The sequence below is a fragment of the Hydra vulgaris genome, chromosome 11 (assembly GCF_038396675.1).
Source record: "Hydra vulgaris chromosome 11, alternate assembly HydraT2T_AEP".
NCBI lineage: Eukaryota > Metazoa > Cnidaria > Hydrozoa > Anthoathecata > Hydridae > Hydra > Hydra vulgaris.
The window spans coordinates 33,330,001-33,348,217 of record NC_088930.1 but is presented as its reverse complement, the minus strand read 5'-3'; the positions used below and the strand labels follow the sequence as shown (position 1 = coordinate 33,348,217).

Genomic DNA, 18,217 nt, shown 5'->3' with positions numbered 1-18,217 from the left:
CGGCCAGTATAGACCCCCAAAGTGACCCATTATCGTGTCTATCGTGTGCTATCGATTTCATTCGGTTTCTTATAAAATATTTTGCAGAACGTTTTTTATCAAAGATTTTTACGATTTTTTGGTGTAGAAAACAGTTCTGTAAAATAAAAACCTCATAAATATTGGTTAGCGAAAGATACTATGACTCAAAATGAGGTTTTGATTTTTTAAAAAAACGAAGGCCAGATATATTACTGATTTGAGGAGAAATGTAGGAGAGTACTGGTACATCGATTGATCTATACCTGCCCCAACCCAAACCCTAAGTCGATGTAGCAGCATTCCCTTGCATGTTATCCATAAATTAGCCAATCTAGAAGCACTCTCTTACATTTCTCCCTAAATCAGTAATATATCTGGTCTTCGTTTTTAGAAAAATCAAAACCTCATTTTGAGTCATAGTATCTTTCGCTAACCATAAATTATTATTATACAAATTTTTTTCTAGTTGAGCAGAATGAATGCCTGTTCTATTCATTTTGATGGTTTTTCTGACGATTTGATTTTAATTTCTGAAAAATGACTATTATCTAATAAACGTGCCAAAAAATTATGGTTACTTTATCCTGAATATAAACAACACTTGGTTAGGTTATTTGATAATGTTCAGCTTCTTCGTATGCCATATAATGTATGGCATATGCCATACATTTTCTGTTTAAAGAGGAAGGTTATATGTATATATATATATATATATATATATATATATATATATATATATATATATATATATATATATATATATATATATATATATATATATATATATATATATATTTATATATATATATCTCTCTCTCTCTCTCTCTCTCTCTCTCTCTCTCTCTCTCTCTCTCTCTCTCTCTCTCTCTCTCTCTCTTTCTCTCTTTCTCTCTCTCTCTCTCTCTCTCTCTCTCTCTCTCTCTCTATATATATATATATATATATATATATATATATATATATATATATATATATATATATATATATATATATATATTTATATATATACATATTATATATATATATATATATTTATATATGCATACATGTATATATATATATATATATATATATATATATATATTTATATATATATATATATACATGTGTATATATATATATATATATATATATATATATATATATATATATATAATTTTTTTTAAATCATTTTGAATGATTTCTATCAGAAAAATTTTCATCACCTTCACTAAAGTCTCTTAAATCATTTTCATCATGCTCATTTTTCATCAACAGGTAGCTTTATCTTGTGGCATTACTCTTGACTATGAAGCAAATGAAAATGAAATGGTGTTTTGCCACATTGCTTGCTATAAATTATTAACTAATAAAACAAAAATTGAGCTCAAAAATTAGCAGAGAAAGACCGAGGTAAGTCACTTAAAAATCAAAAATAACCTTTAAATGTTTCAGTTTCTTCACCAAAGAAAACGCGATCGTCACAAGTTTTAAAACAAAGTAGCACCAACCGTTCTCTCAGATATATGTATCATTTGCAAGAAAAATGAAAAATTTGTATGTATTTAGTCTAGCAGTATTATTCTTTTATAGTTTATTTTTTATATTTTATAGGTTATGAAGTTAAATCAGTTACCAAGTTTATTTTAATAATATTACATTTATTGATTAACCAGGCAGATAATTTATTGGTAACACTCCCTCTGAAATCACAGGTTTAATTCTCAATAATACTTTGAGTTGCTGTATAGTAGTAGTAGTAGTAGTAGTAGTAGTAGTAGTAGTAGTAGTAGTAGTAGTAGTAGTAGTAGTAGCAGTAGTAGCAGTAGTAGGATATTCTTATTGAATCTGGTGTCGTAGCATCTGGCTCTTTGAATGGAGTGTTATGAGGGAAGCACTATAATCATTCAGTATATGCCTATAAAATCTTATACGAAGCCTTACAACGATTAAGGATGCATTCATTCACTGAAACATTGAATTTAAATGAACTGGATTGCCTCAATACTCCTATTGCAATGCTGAGAGAAAAATTTCCCAATCAGTTTACAGATCATCTAGTAGAGGACGACTACTTGTCAATCTTTGCGAGGTATTTCTGTTTCCTTTCTTTTTTCTGAAGTACTTTTGAAACTGTGCTTTATATTAACTGTCATTTTAAAACAGCGTGGATCTGCAATTTTTTTTTCTGAAATTATTAAAAAACCCTGCAGTTTCCAATCATTTTTCTAAATTTTCATATTTTTTGACTATTATTTTGTTATAGGTATGATGATTTTATTCTCGAATTAAATCAACAGTCACCAACGTTTGCATTCTGGTCATCTTTTATTGAAATGATAGAATTGATGTTATTATTTCATTAGTGCTACATGCTGCGGTGATAGGAACCTTCATTTGTCAACTACCAGATCAATTTTACCTTGGTGTTTTAGCTATGATCGAGTTAACTATTCAAGGTATCTCTCATCATACTGGTTAGAAATGACATTGCTCAACAAAACACATCCTGATAAGTTTACTAACAAGGGGTTATGATTGTTTGTAATAGAAAAGTTAATTATAAAATTTAAATACAATTAAAATAAGTGGTTTCTCATAGGGGTCAAACATGAGCTATCAAACCAATGGACAGTCCAACGGCAGACTGAATATGGCTTTTCATCAGTTGCATATGACCAAACCATTGAACAAACAGCTAACCGTGATTGCAAAACTACTGCTGGTATTGTTGGCTCTTCCTTACACCAAGGAGTAGTTCATCGGTGGATTTTAGCTCAGAGTGATAGAGCTGCAATATTGAGTGAATGCGAAATGATGGCAGGCATCAATTTAAAAAAAAGGTTAGTAGGGTCATTTCTTCCTCCCTACCTGGAGCCAGCCCCTATCGTGATTTTTTTTAAATAAGAAAATTTAAATGTTTTTTTTCATTAATTTTTTTGTATTGTTTTATACAAAACTAATTTATTTCAGTAATTATATATTTTTGAATTGATTTGTTTTTAAAGTTTTTAGGTTTTTTTTATTTGCAAATGATTTTTATTGCTTCCTTGTAAAAAATGTATTTACTTGTTTTTATGGTAAAAAATTTATATAAAAAATTATAAAATAATTGTTCAAGCAAACCTAAATTTTATCGCAAAAATTGTAGTTTTTTTTATATAACGTTGTATAATTCTTGATATGGTAGGTGATTACGAACATTATATGATTAGCACAGAAATATTGTTGGATCGGTTTTATTTTATTATATATTTTCTCTAAGAAACCAAATAGGTTACCCCAATTAATAATTAAAAGTTATTTAGCTCTAGGGAATATTTATTTTATATGATTTTTATACTTTATTTAAGATGTGAAACGAATGCTTATAATAAGATTCAAGATTCGAAAAAGAAAAAAAATACTCAATTAATTATTCTTGATCTTACGAAAAATTAAAAATAGCATTAAAAAAAAATTTAATTAATAATTTAGTATCATTATTCCGCGCTAAACCCAAATTTATATCTGTTACCGTTTTGGAGTTTTTAAGTTAAAAGTTTTCACGGTATGGGAAGATAAATAATTAATTATTTATCTTCCCATACTCTAATCATATTTTCTGTATTCGCCAACGTTACAAAAGTAAATAGTAATAAATTAAGATAAGTAGTTGTCAATTGAATCAATTCTTTAGGTACAGAAAAAACCTTGATCAGTCTAGAATACAAAAAGATAAGGATAATGTCCGAAATGTGATGAATACCATTGATGCAATGATAAATCCATTTACTATTGAAAGCAAAGAACTACTCAATATCTCAACAGGTTCTATTGCTCCCACTGATATTGAATCTGATCTTCGTAATGCCCATGATATAGGTGATAAACAATTTACCTCATTCGTAAAAGAGAAACTGTTGTGTGAAGATCCTGATATATTTTCAACAATAAAGCGAAATAGTTTGAAAACATTTGCTGGCTTAAAGCAAGTAACAAAATCTAAGTCTTTAAATGGTAAACTAGTTACATTAAAGAATGACAGAGACTTATTTGTTAGGCTAGTGCTAATTGGTAAAGATAGAGAAGTCGATGTAAAGGCAATTTTAGCATATTCATTGAGAGTGTATCCAGCCTTTATCGACAATCACAGGGTCACTTGTAAAAACATGTAAAGCCAAGTTACTATATGTTATTGAATCAAAATGTAATGATATTACTGTGATCACTATTCCTACAGACAACGCGCTACTCATTGATGCTATGGCAATTTTACAAAGCTTAAAAGCAATAGCTGGCACATTCAAGGAGCTAGCAAATGAAGTACTTAAACAAGTAATACGATTAGCTGATTACCATAAATCATCTCGTGTTAAATTTGTATCTGATTGCTACCCATTAATTAGCACAAAAAATGCTGAAAGAGAAAAAAGTGCACAATCCGGTGTACAAGCATTTACCATCTATAGTGCTACTCAATAGGTACCAAAGCAATGGAAAAAAGTTATGTCTCTCGGACGAAATAAAGAGGAGCTAATAAATTTTCTATACATGTCATGGTGTGAGTGTGATCCACAAATTCTTGGCAACATAACTCTCTACGTAACACACACGAACTTGTGTAACAAAATTCAGTCAATTGACAACCTTATTGTTGTTAGTGAAGTTCATGAGCTTGCCAGTGACCACGAAGAAGCTGATACTAAGTTGATTTTATATGCATCACATGCGTCACTGCACTATCAAACTATTGTTATTAGAAGTCCTGATACTGATGTATTTGTGTTTGCTCTGTCAACTTGCCTTTCATCAACTATATACTTCGATTCTGCTGTTGGTAACAAACGCCTTATCATTAATATAAAAAAATATGAACCTGATTTTGGTAAAGATTTTTCGATTGCAATGACTGGCTTTCATTTGTTTATAGGTGACGATTTTTGTTTCTTTAGAAAATATTGTAATGTTTAGACGGGGTAAAACTATGAATTCAGATTTTTAAATTTATTCAAGTTTATATTTATAGTTGTTATTTAGGATGCGGTTCAACAAGTGCATTTTATGGAAAAGGAAAAGCAATAGCTTTCAAAGTCCTACGGAAGAAAGCAAAATATTTAGAAGCTTTTAAAACTCTAGGTGATTCAGTACCACCATCCGATGAACTAATAAATATGCTGGAAAAATATGTCTGTGATTTATACGGGACTGAACAAGAAGAATCAGTTAATGTAGCTCATTACACATTATTTAAATCTGGTAAATTTAGCAAAGAAATGTTGTCACCGAATAAAGATTCGCTTGTGCAACACATAAAAAGAGCTAATTATGAAGCTTTTATAAGAAAAAGATCACATGTAGCATTGATTAATCCATTAAGTCCTTTTGGAAATGGTTGGTTTAATGATCAAGGTTCCATTGCCATATCTTGGATGGAATCGCCTGCTGTACCAGATTTGGTGCTTGATTTTGTTGAATGTTATTGCCGTGGTGATTGTTCCACAAAAAGATGTTCATGCAATAATTGTTTAACATGCTTATAATTTGCACAGATCTTTTCAAATGTAATGTCTGCAACAACAACCATCCCAAGGAGGAGGATGACGAATAGTCAGACAAACTATCCGAGTCAGAGTCCGATTGCGATAGTAAAACGGAATAAATGTTTAATTTTTTTTTATTATATCATTGCTATTTTTATATTTTCGGACATTGAACTGTGAGATAAGCATTAACAGTAGTAATGAAAATAAAAAAATCGGTTATAATAATATTTATGTTTTAAATACAATACTCTTTTGAAGCGGAGCATAAATATGGTAACTGATAATTATCCTAAGAAAACAGCGCACAAAATACAAAGGTGTAGAAGTCAGGTTACCCATAACATAAATTGTCCAAAGTTTTATATGATATTGGCAATTTATTGAGGAATACACTAACAAAATTTGAAATTGCAAATATTATTTATTTGGGGGTAATTAAATAAAAAGCAGACTTAGGTTTTTTTTAGTTAGTTGAAACCGTCTTTGTTAAAATCAAAGGATGGTTTTTATATACGGCAAATGTTTGACCTCAGTTACCCGGTTACTGTGACTCTAAAAATCTGGGATCTTTTAGGTATTATATCAGGTCATTTAGATCTTCAAAATAACGCTTTCGAAAATTAGTTACTAAATGTGTCTAACGAAACTCTTTTTCTAGAAGACTTTTCTGTTAACAGACGCCGGCCTACTAGTTTATAAACAGTATTTGTCGTGAGCTTAACGTGTTAACTCAAATGCAGCATTTCAAATGCATCATCTTATGAATAATATTTCTTAAGTTATTTTATAACTTATTAAATAAATTCAATTTTAAATAAAATATTTTTTCGTAACAAAGCAAGATATTACAACAAAGTATAGCAAAAATAACGATCTTTGCAAACTTTAAAAATTATAAGTTTTTAAGCTAAAATGGTGTCTAGGTGTCTAAGAATGGGTACTTGGGATCGATGACTCGATTGAACATGTTTTTGAGTCAATCGGAATAACCGGTCTAAAGTCGCTTAGGCCATATGAATTTAAAATTCATATGGCCTAAGCATTTATAATATAATTATGTATAAATAACCAAAGTTTATTTGTTGGTGAGATATGGCTAATATGCAAGCAATTTGGTATTAATATGCTGCAATGTATGATCGAGGGCAATAAAATTAAAACTGCACGCCCTAAGGAAGTGTTAGATGCCAATATCACCGCAATTTTAAAACAATCTGTCCAATTATGGAATTTAAAGGAACAAAGACTTATATTTAGAACTTTGATGGAAGAAAATATTCCAAGAACAGTACAAGAATACACATAGCATTTTCTTTATTTGTTTTTTTACCTACAATTTATGTAATTATTGGGTGTTTAAAAGAATATATATATATTTATTGTAAAAAGTTGAAAAATAACCTGCCCTATTAGGTATACAACTGGAAAGGCTGCTAGTTCAAAAACTATCCATCCTTCTATGGAAGGATGGATAGTTTTTGAACTAGCAGCCTTTCCAGTTGTATAAATTTGTATAGAAGAAATTCCAGTTGTATAGAAGAAAAATTTTCTTGAAGTCTAATCAACAACAGTGACGGCAGCAGCAACAACGTCAATTTCTGAATCCGAGTCTGAATATAAAGAGACTGAAGCTTTAGAAAAACAGTCCACAAGTACCAACAATAATTACAGCAAAACCAAAACTGCTACCAAATTAATAACATCTTTAAAGTTATCAACATGTAAAACAGCAAGCATTTGTCAACAGTTATTTCAAGATGGGATTGACGTTCAGACACCTTCACAGGCCGGTATATAAGGATCAACTACTAAAAAAAGCTGTTAAACTGCCAGTTTTTAACTTTTCGCTGGGTTGAGAAGCTACGTTTAGCACTGGAGACTGGGCATGATATAATAATTTGAACTTTTAAGTGATGGGATATTGCGAAAAATTAATGAAGGAAAATCAGCAAAAACAAAGCGAAGGAAATATTGCGAAAGGACAAGAACGCTGCAAAAAAACAGCGTATGAAATTTATAAACCGAATAATTATTGAGTCGTGTTTTATTATAAATAAATAAATATCGAAGATTTTTCAATATAAACTAAATCTATGTGACAAATGTTTAAGATATATAGGGTAAAACACCTAGTGTTCGCCATGCGACCTAGTCTTCGCCACTCGATGTTTTAATGAATCCCATGCCTTTAATTGTAAAGATAGGATCTTCAAACTTTCGTCTGCTATAAAGTGACAATTGCTTTATGACTAGCGAAAGTTTTCCTATCCTAAATTTAAAATTAAAGGCACAAGATTCATATAAAGATTAAGAGGCAAAGACTGTCGTTTCTTTTTAAGTTGCATGACGAACACTAGGTGTTTTGCCCTAATCATGATTTTATTATGATTTTAATCGGTTTTATCTAGTTCTTTGTTAAATATAAAAAAAAAAATTTTTAATATCGTTGTGAGAATTAAACAGATAAGAGTTTGTTTTTTTTAAAAACCAAAATGGTTACATTATAACACTGTTTTTTGTTAGATGTTTATAAGTGTTATACATAATTGGTTCAATTACTTTTAAAAAGCAGGGCAAAACTAAAAAAAATAGTTTGATATAATGGTCTCGTCACCAGATTTGAAAATAATTATAACTTTAGCTACATTTTGTTTCTACGGAATATAATTTGATTTAAGTGAGAGATTAAAAATATGAAATAAGGTTCAATAATATCAATAACAGATTTAATTACAAGACACTAATTCAATAATTAAAACAATAATTAAGGATAAAAAAAATATTCTAAACTGAGAAAGATCGAATTCGAAACTGAATTTTGAAAAAGATAATCATCGAATTAAAAAAGAAAAGAAAAGGATAGTGGATTATCGCCAGAACCACATTAACTAAAATATATAATTGTTAATTGTATGGAATTTTTTAAAAATGAAACGTGTGAAATAATATAAAGTTCGAAATTTTTTAAAAACAGAATAAATCTGCAGAAACTAAAAACTTTTGTGGATTGTAGATTTCAATAAAAAAAATTATTTTGGGAGGCTTTGAAACACTTTGGCTAGGAACAATTTTAATCCACTGTAAAGTGAAAAAGTGTTTACATTTTGTTTAATAGAAACTCGGGGATAACATTTGTTTATAATTGGAAAATTCAATTTATAAGTTTTCAATTATTTACACGAAATATATTAATGATCTGATCAATCTGATAAACAGCTCGAATTGTATTGCGTGTTGTATTTTCATGGTTAAATTTTTATTACATTACAAACTAATTATAATTAAAACTAACTAACTAACTATATATATATATATATATATATATATATATATATATATATATATATATATATATATATTTATAATGAACCTCTTATTATTTCCTATTAAATTAAGTAACACCAAGATAGCGTTCTTTACAGTTATGAGCCAAGGTGAAGATCTTTGCTTATCATGGTAGAAGTTATGGAATGGTAAACGTGTCGATGCTTTTGAAACGTTTTGATAGCTAAATCTTTTGCTTCGTCGTTCTTAAACATTTCTCTAAAAATAAATATACTAAAATCAATAACCTAATCTCTTTATATTAATGCCGAACTTAAGTAGTAACTAGTAGTGTCCTTTCGAGCGTGTTTGACAAGGAACTCTCGGCAGCCATTGCAACTAAGGTAATAGCGAGAAAGAGTCGCCATTACCATATTTAACTTATGTAAACTTCAAATTATGTAATGTTAAAACATATATCAAGTTTTTAGTTTTATTTTTACCTGAACTGCATTGGGGCAACATCTCCTTAACTTTGATTTATAGAACTTATTTGTCTATTAAATAGTGTTAAAACTTTTAGCGAACAATACGTCTCAGTGGCTCGCAAGCAACAGCGCGCGATCGCTTTTTTGTAATTCAACGAACTTCTGGGATGTCTAGTACAGCCAGATTTATAAACAATAATATTTAGGTGAAGATGTATTAACAGATTGGTAAAGAATAATGGTTTTGTAAAGTTAATTTCATTTATTTTTAAATAAAAATAAGTTAAATCACCTTTAGTAAGATAAAGTATCCTTTTTTTTTTTACTTCATAATCAAATGGATTATTTTGGAAACGCTGGAAAGTAGGGTTTCAAATCGGTTTTAACCGATAACCGAAAACCGCGGCTTTTGGTTAAAACCGATATAAATAAAAACCGTCGGTTTTCAAAAACGGTTTTGGCGGTTTTTTTGTATAATGTCTTTTGAATGTTTATTTATTATAGAAAAGTATAAAAAATCAAATTTGTAAGTAATTAAATTTTTATTTTATCATTTAGATAGTATTTTGCTGGAAAGCGTGACATGTCTTTTCATTTTCAAAATTATTTAAGCATTACAAAAAAAATATTCGAATATTGAATAAAACACGCAAATATATTCGAATATAAAGTATTCGAATACTAAATAGCATGGCTAATTTTTTATATCAAAGAGTTTTTTTTCCTTAAAAAAACATACGGATATTTATAGTGTTTATTTTGGTTCAACAAAATATTAACGTATAGGTATGTAATAAAAATAATTCACGTTTCTTTTGTTATTCATTGATTTTTATTTCTTATGATGAAAATCTATTTTGAAAATATATCTTCCAGATAAATCATGTCATCAGTATGGAAATTTGGTGCACGGCATAAAATTCCAAATTCAAGATATGTTGAAGGCATCTGGAATATTTGCGGTTCTGTTGTAACATGCTCCGGCGGATCCGCAACTACTTTGCGAAACCATATTTTGCGTCAAGGAATTACTATCAATAACCCTTCGATTGGAGGAACAAGCAGCGGCTCAAATCCACCATCGGAAAAAAAATTAAAACCATGGGCAGTTATTTACAAAAAACGAACCTTAAAGAAATTGTAGCTGATCTAGCTACAGACGGTGTTTCGATTAATACGATAACAAAAAACAAATTTATTCGCTCATCGATTCAAGAGGAAATCATCTTCCTAAAAGTCCAACAATTGTGATGAATTTAACCCATCAAGATTTTTCTGATAAAAAAGAAGTGATGAAACAAGAAATTATCTAAAAATATTAAAATGGGACATAAACTCAGCTTAACGCATGATGAATACACATCTTTGAGGCACGGAAGGTACATTAGTGTCAACCTACATGAAAGCGAATGTAAGAAAACTTATGAAACTGGCCTCGTTAGGATTTATGGTTCCTGTCCAGCTAAAAATTTAACACAAAATATTAAGGATCATTTGAATTCATTTGGTGTCTGTATGGAAAGAGATGTAGTAGGTTCTACTCAAGATGGTGCAGCAATCAACAAGAAAGCTCATGCAGTTAATGGACATTGTTGATCAGTTTTACTTTAATCATGCAATTCATCTTGGTGTATCCGACACGTCATACAAGAAAGACATAAACGTACCAGCTCCCAAATAAATGAACAGTGATTCAGAAGAGGATGAACATGGAATTTACGATGATAATTTTAGTTTGAATGTACGAAAAGTAGTGAAATTCATTAAAATGTCATCAGTTCGTAATTAAATTTATCAGAAGAAAGTTACTGAGGAATTTGGTAGAGAAATCGAACTGCATCTCGATGTTCGTCATCGTTGGAATTCACTTTTTTCAATGACTGTGCCTTTGTTAAAAACTAAGAAATGCTTATTCCAGACATTTACCGACATGAATTAAATGCTCATGATGTAATCAACAAGCTAGATTTTAAGTCATTAGCTTCATTGCATGCTTTAGAGCCAGCAAAACTAGCAGTGGAATTCCTTTGCAGAGAAGATGCAACGTTATAGATACTGTTCTTGAATTCATGCTTTGCTTTGCTTGAAGATGCAACGTTATAGATACTGTTCTTGAATTCATGCTTTCAAAACTATTTGCTATGAATGCAGAAATTGCAAATCTTTATTGCATTCAAATTTAAAAAAGCGCATTGATGAAAGAATTAACGGAAATGTTATACAGTTGAAAAATCCTTTAGTTGTTCCATTAAAAAAACTTTACTGGAAAACTTGCGTTTAGGTTTTTTGGATTTACTTCTAATGATGAGGGACCACTACTAGCTGAAGCACCATGTACAACATCGAATAGTTCACCCATTTCTCATAAGGATGAATTAAATGCACTTCTCAATAAAGATAGCATCACACACTCGCCTAAATCTACCGATTAATTCAAATGGTTTAAGCAAGAGTTTTTGTTGTACCGCAATACGGGCAAAAGAACAGAAAATCTTGAAATTTACAATGCGATACTCTCTATAAAGCCCACCTCAACTGATGTCGAACACGTTTTTTCGAGCTGCACTAGTTTCTGCACAAAAATCAGATCACGATTATCTGATGAATCGTTGAAATCTTTAGTTTTCTTAAAGATTTTTTACAATAAAAATAAGTCATTGTAAGTTTTATTTCGAAATATAAACATAATGTTAGGACACTTTGTTTAAATAACTTTTTTTTAATAAATAATGCAAGTTTAACTTACATAAGTTTTATTAGTTAACAAAAAAAACTGAAAACCATGGTTAGCCGCAGTTTTTTTTAATATTAAAACCGAAACCGCGGTTTTTTGGAAACCCTAGCTGGAAAGTATAGGAATAAATAGCATTTTATGGCATTTGATGTTTGTATTTTTGTTACATTTTAGATAATAAAAACAACATTCAATGTTAATTTATGTGTTCAAAATATAAAAAACAACAACATTTGTTTACCATAGAGTGCTACTTTTTTACTTATATATTCAACCGTTTCTAAAATGTTACATTGTTACACTATTTACAAACAATGTAGCAATGTTACATCATTTAACGAAGCAAACGCATTAGTTATATGAACATATTTTTCTTTTTTTTTGTAATTATGCACGTTTCAACTCTTGCCCTCTGCAGTATGCTAGATGGTTTATAATACAATTGTATGGTAGACAGCAATTTAAACATATTTTTTACAACCCTAAGATCAGGCTATATTAAAACTTTGTAAATGTTTCGATATTTAGACATTTTATTTAGTAGCCCAAAATTATGCAACTGCTGTATAAAATGTTTATTGAGCTCTGTTAGTATTAAACAACTCAAACTTTCCTGCTAGTTTTGATGTTTATAGTGTGTGTGTGTGTGTGTTTATATATATATATATATATATATATATATATATATATATATATATATATATATATATATATATTGATGGTTAATGTATTATACTATATTAAATTAATACAAAAACTTGAACGTAAAACTGCGCTCAATATAACAATAATAGAGCAATAAATATTATATGCATATATATATATATATATATATATATATATATATATATATATATATATATATATATATATATATATATATATATATATATATATATGTATGTATATATCTGTACATACATACATACATGCATACATACATACATATACAGTACTGGAATTATTATTATGGATTTTTGGAATTTTCACCAAATTCCATAAATTAAGGCATCCAAAAAGGTGTTCAGTGGTTGATTATACATTTTGTTATAATTATATACATATGTAAAGTAAAGGGGCTATTTTATTTTTAAATGAAATCCATTTTGATTTGATTTTTTCATTTTAGGGTCATAATAGTGAACTGTTGCTAAAATATACCTGTAAATTCTGAAATATATTAATTTGAGTTCGCATCACTTTCTTTTTACTCTCTGTGGTGTATAGTGTACCTGGTATTTACTTGCACTCTACAAGTATTAGGTTTCAGTTCTGAACAAAGAAAAAAGAAACTTTTAAGCAAAATATTTAACATTTTTGACCAATTTTGAAGTGATGGGGAAAAGAAAGGGCCTAAGTCCTAGAAAAAAAGGACAAATCTGTGTTTTGTTAGAGAATTTTGGCCTAAAACAAAAAGAGAAAGCTGGATGAAGGTAGAAAATTTGAAGCTGGAAGAGTTGGAAAATGTGTTCGTAAATAAATAACTACCCCTAGACTTGAGAAAAAAATCAAAGTAATGGCCCTCAGTGATAGAAGTTCTTGCAAAAAGATATCTATGGAATTAGCAAGTCAGGGCATTAATATAAGCCATATAAAAAATAATGAATAATCGCTTGTTGGAGAAGGAAATGAAGGTATACAGACCAAGGAAAAAGCCAAGACTCACGGACAAAATAAAGCATGCCAGACATGATTGGGCTGTTGAGCATGAAAGTTGGACGGAAAAAGATTGGTCCAAGGTAATCATTAATTTAGCTTTCTATTAGACCAATTATAAGATTTTATTTAGTTTATATTTTTCTATTATATGATTTTATTCAGTCTCATCATGTTTTCTGACTAATATCAGTAGGTGTTAATCATGACTATAAATGTAATTTTTTTACTATGATTTCTGAGATACTTATCAGGCATTTCTTTATTTCAGGTTGTATTCTCAGATGAGTCAGAAACTGATGTGTTGGATGATAGGGTACAGACAGTCAGAAGAAGGCCTGGAGAGGAGTTCAAGGCTGAGTGTCTTAAGAAAACATTAAAGTTCCCTACAAAGATCATGGTATGGGGAGCGATATCTATCTATGGAACAAGCCATCTACATATCGTGGAGGGAATGATGAACCAGAGAAAGTATATAGAAGTGTTAGAGAAATGTCTGGTTCCTCAAATCCATGATTGGTTTACTGATGAGGACTATATCTTTCAACAGGATAGTGCTCCATGCCATACAGGCAAGTTGTCAAAGGCATGGCTACTAGAGAATGAATTTTCTGTGCTCAAATGGCCTGGGAATTCACCAGATATGAACCCAATTGAGAATTTATGAAATATTTTGAAGGACAAAATACATAAATTTCCTATCACTACAAAATCGCAGCTCGTAGAGAGGTTAATCCATGTCTGGTTCCACAACAAGACAATTACCAAATTATGCCATGATTTAATCATGGCCATGTCCAAGAGAGTGAAAGCATTGAAAGCTGCTAAAGGTGGTCAAACCAAGTATTAAAAACTTTAATATACCTGGATTATTATTTAAAAACTTAAAAATCCATAATAAAAATTCTAGTACTATATATATACATGTTTGTATATTTGATATACATGTATATCAAATTAGTGCATATATGTATATATATATATATATACGTATATCTATGTATATAATATATATAAGTAATATATATAAGTAATATATATATATAAGTAATATATATATATATATATAAGTAATATATATAAGTAATATATATATATATATATATATATATATATATATATAATGATATACAAAATTAGTGTATATTTATATATATATAATGATAATCATGTAAAATCATGACCACCTGTAAAGAAATTGAGATAACTATAAGTGACAAGAAAGAACCAAATAACCTGTAAAGAGGTCTGACAAACTTCATTCGACCTTGCTGGATGAGAAAATCAACAACATCATCATAGCGTTCACTCCATTTTGAACGAACACATAAGCGTAGAAAACTAAAAATAATAAAAGCACAACAATTTTAAAGCAATAATTTCTTAAAAATACTCTTTTTTTAAATTTTTTTTTTTATAATTTGTTAGAAAAAAGAAAACTATACATACGCAAACTTTATTTCAGTATTTTTATAGGATGAAAGCTTATAAACATTTGATAAAGCTATAACAGCAGGTAAAGGTAATGATAACTAAAATTACAAAAGTTGGGTAACAAGTTACATATAAATTTTATATATATATATATATATTATATATATATATATATATATATATATATATATATATACACACACACATATATATATATATATATACACATATATATATACATACATATATATATATATATATATATATATATATATATATATATATATATATATATATATATATATATATATATATATATATATATATATATATATATTACAGCAAAAATGTTTAAAAAATATGTCAAAATCTTTTCGAACGACAAAAAATACAAATATAGAGGAAAAAAAGAAGCAATATTTATGGAACCACTTTTAATTCAAATTTTAAAGTCAAATTTTAAATATTTAAAAATAATAAATAGCTTTAACAAACTGTTTGGTATAATTTGGTGAGAAAATCAATTTTCTGAAGAACGGTAAATAACTTAAAATCTCCTTCAGAGAAACACGAATAATCTCCATCACGTGAAACCTTAAGAAAATGACAGAAATCTAGTTTATAAAACTTTAAAAATTAAAAAAAAATGATTTATTAAGTTTAGAAAAGTATAAAAAAGTGAATAATATTTATAAAAGAAATCATGTAGGTAAACAGATATTTTCTGTTGACACACCCTTACACATAAAGGGGCTTATCTAACAGGCTGGCAGAGATTTGCGTAAAATTGTTTCCAGCCTTGGATGATGAACACTAAAACTTCTTGACTCAATTCATGGGTTTTTGCTAGCATCTTTGTGAGATGCTATATTACTTTTTTTGTCATCTTTTAACAACAACAAATTTAAAACTCAGCTTAATGGTTTAGAGGCCAGTTTCTCAAAATCTGCTTAAGCTTTAGAAGGTGATTCCATAAAATATCAGAGTATCAACAGTGCCCTAATCCGCATTGAACGTGTCTCTGTAGGTTTTTCTGACATGATTTGAAATCATTTTAAGGTTTTTTGTTTAGACATATGGCTTATTAATGGAGATTAATGACTATAGTAGTCAAAAGTATTAAAAAGTTGCCACCTATTTGTTTAAAACTATTTTTCAATAATATCTATGATCTTTGTCCCTTTTTCTTTATTGCTCAACATCTTCAGTAAAATAGCCTACACTTTGTTTCTGATAAAACAGATAAAGGTTCTAACCCATATTTTTAGTAACTTCAGTGTTTATTATACTGCATGGTTCTAGTTTCAGTAACCTTTAAGGCACTCTGTCAAAAATTTAATGTTTTAAAATCTCCCATCCAGGTAGTTAACTTTTCAACACACTTTTGAGATAATCCGAATCACTTACCATTGCATTTTGATTTGTATCATGTCTCTGATCAATACTTGCTTTTTGTTTCTCCTAGTTTTTCATTTATTGGTTTAGACCAAGCTCTTATCAGTGTACTTCGTAGTATTTTCAGGTTGAGTGTGATTTTTCCTTTGTGATGGTCAGGTTGAGTGTGATTTTTCCTTTGTGATGGTCAGGTTGAGTGTGATTTTTCCTTTGTGATGGTCAGGTTGAGTGTGATTTTTCCTTTGTCATGGTCAGGTTGAGTGTGATTTTTCCTTTGTCATGGTCAGGTTGAGTGTGATTTTTCTTTTGTGATGGTCAGGTTGAGTGTGATTTTTCCTTTGTGATGGTCAGGTTGAGTGTGATTTTTCCTTTGTGATGGTCAGGTTGAGTGTGATTTTTCCTTTGTGATGGTCAGGTTAAGTGTGATTTTTCCTTTGCGATGGTCAGGTTGAGTGTGATTTTTCCTTTGCGATGGTCTAATTGTTTAATTGCTCTTGTTCTAATTGTTTCGCAAAAAAAGGTTTTCTCTAACTCTAATAAAATTTCCTCTTTAATGAGCACACTCTTCCTTTAATAAGCACACTCTTCCTGAAATCATTAATTTTTTTAGGTTTATTTTAAACAGAGTAACACATTGTCAGGCATTTTAACTATTCTTGTTTTTGTGAATAAATCTTTCTTTTCATATCTTAGAATACTTCATTATTTTACTATTGTTCTATTACTTAAAGTTTGTGGTCTCAACTCTCTGCAATTAATAAGAGTGCTCTCCAAAACTCTTCACTGTACTCTCAAAATATTTAATAAGCCATTATTTAAAGCTTGTTTTCATGCCAACTGGAAAGCGTATTTCTCATTCATATATTTAAAAACACTCAAGTCAATTTGGATTCTTCTAACTATCATTATTAGCAAGATCTTTGAGTCTTTAATAAACACTTGGAATCTTACCTTTTAAATCCAGTAACTTAATTTCTTACAATCAATATGGTTATTGATTTTCTCATTCTACTGCTGACATGTTAACAGTAAAACTAAACAATTTTACTGTGAATTAGGTAGTAACCGTGAGGCAAGAGTTAGTGCTCTTGGCATGTCAAAGGCTTTCAGCGTGCCTTGCATGCATTCTTTATGAGCTCTCTTTATGGTATACCACCATTAAAAGAGTATGGTGATACACCATATGGTGTATCAGAATATTTCTTTTAAATATCTAATTACAGCATTAATATTATCCTTGATAGTTCTTTTTCATTTCCAATAACCTTTATATTATAAAAACTAGAATAATAATCTTCAAGACAAACTTCAAACATCAAACAGACAAACTTCAAACATCATTAGCCACTAAAGTTTTTAAACTTGCCACCAAAGGGACTTTGTTTAGAATAAGCAGCCAATTTTAAATATAATCTCTCTTTTGTGATTATTATTTAATAATATTATTATTTTTTAACATTAGGATTTTTCTTTATAGTACTTGTCTGTTTCTTACTCCTTATTCAATTCTCTTCTATTACTAATCTCTCATTTGTCCTTGTATAAAATACTATTAATCTCATATTAAAGTAATTGTTCCTTTGTCCTCTAAAATTTATTTATATATATTTTTTTCCATAAACATCAGCACTTTAGAATTCTCTACTCTTGTTGTATTTTCCAGATTTGTTTATATTTTCGCCTCTTTTAATCTTATGGTAACAGCCTTCTTGCTCATTAAC

General features: G+C 29.0%; 1 protein-coding gene across 1 annotated transcript in view; it reads right to left on the bottom strand.

Annotated features, from left to right (window-relative positions):
- Positions 1 to 8,870: 8,870 nt before the first annotated feature.
- LOC100211539 (leukotriene A-4 hydrolase) overlaps positions 8,871 to 18,217 on the bottom strand; it is a 32,249-nt gene continuing 22,902 nt past the window's right edge. The window contains exons 17-20 of the mRNA XM_065810830.1: positions 15,597 to 15,695; positions 15,117 to 15,199; positions 14,904 to 15,008; positions 8,871 to 9,068 (exon numbers count right to left, since the gene is read on the bottom strand). Of these exons, the coding sequence (XP_065666902.1) occupies positions 8,948 to 9,068; positions 14,904 to 15,008; positions 15,117 to 15,199; positions 15,597 to 15,695 (408 nt within the window). The 3' untranslated portion in view covers positions 8,871 to 8,947. The remainder of the gene's footprint in view (positions 9,069 to 14,903; positions 15,009 to 15,116; positions 15,200 to 15,596; positions 15,696 to 18,217) is intronic.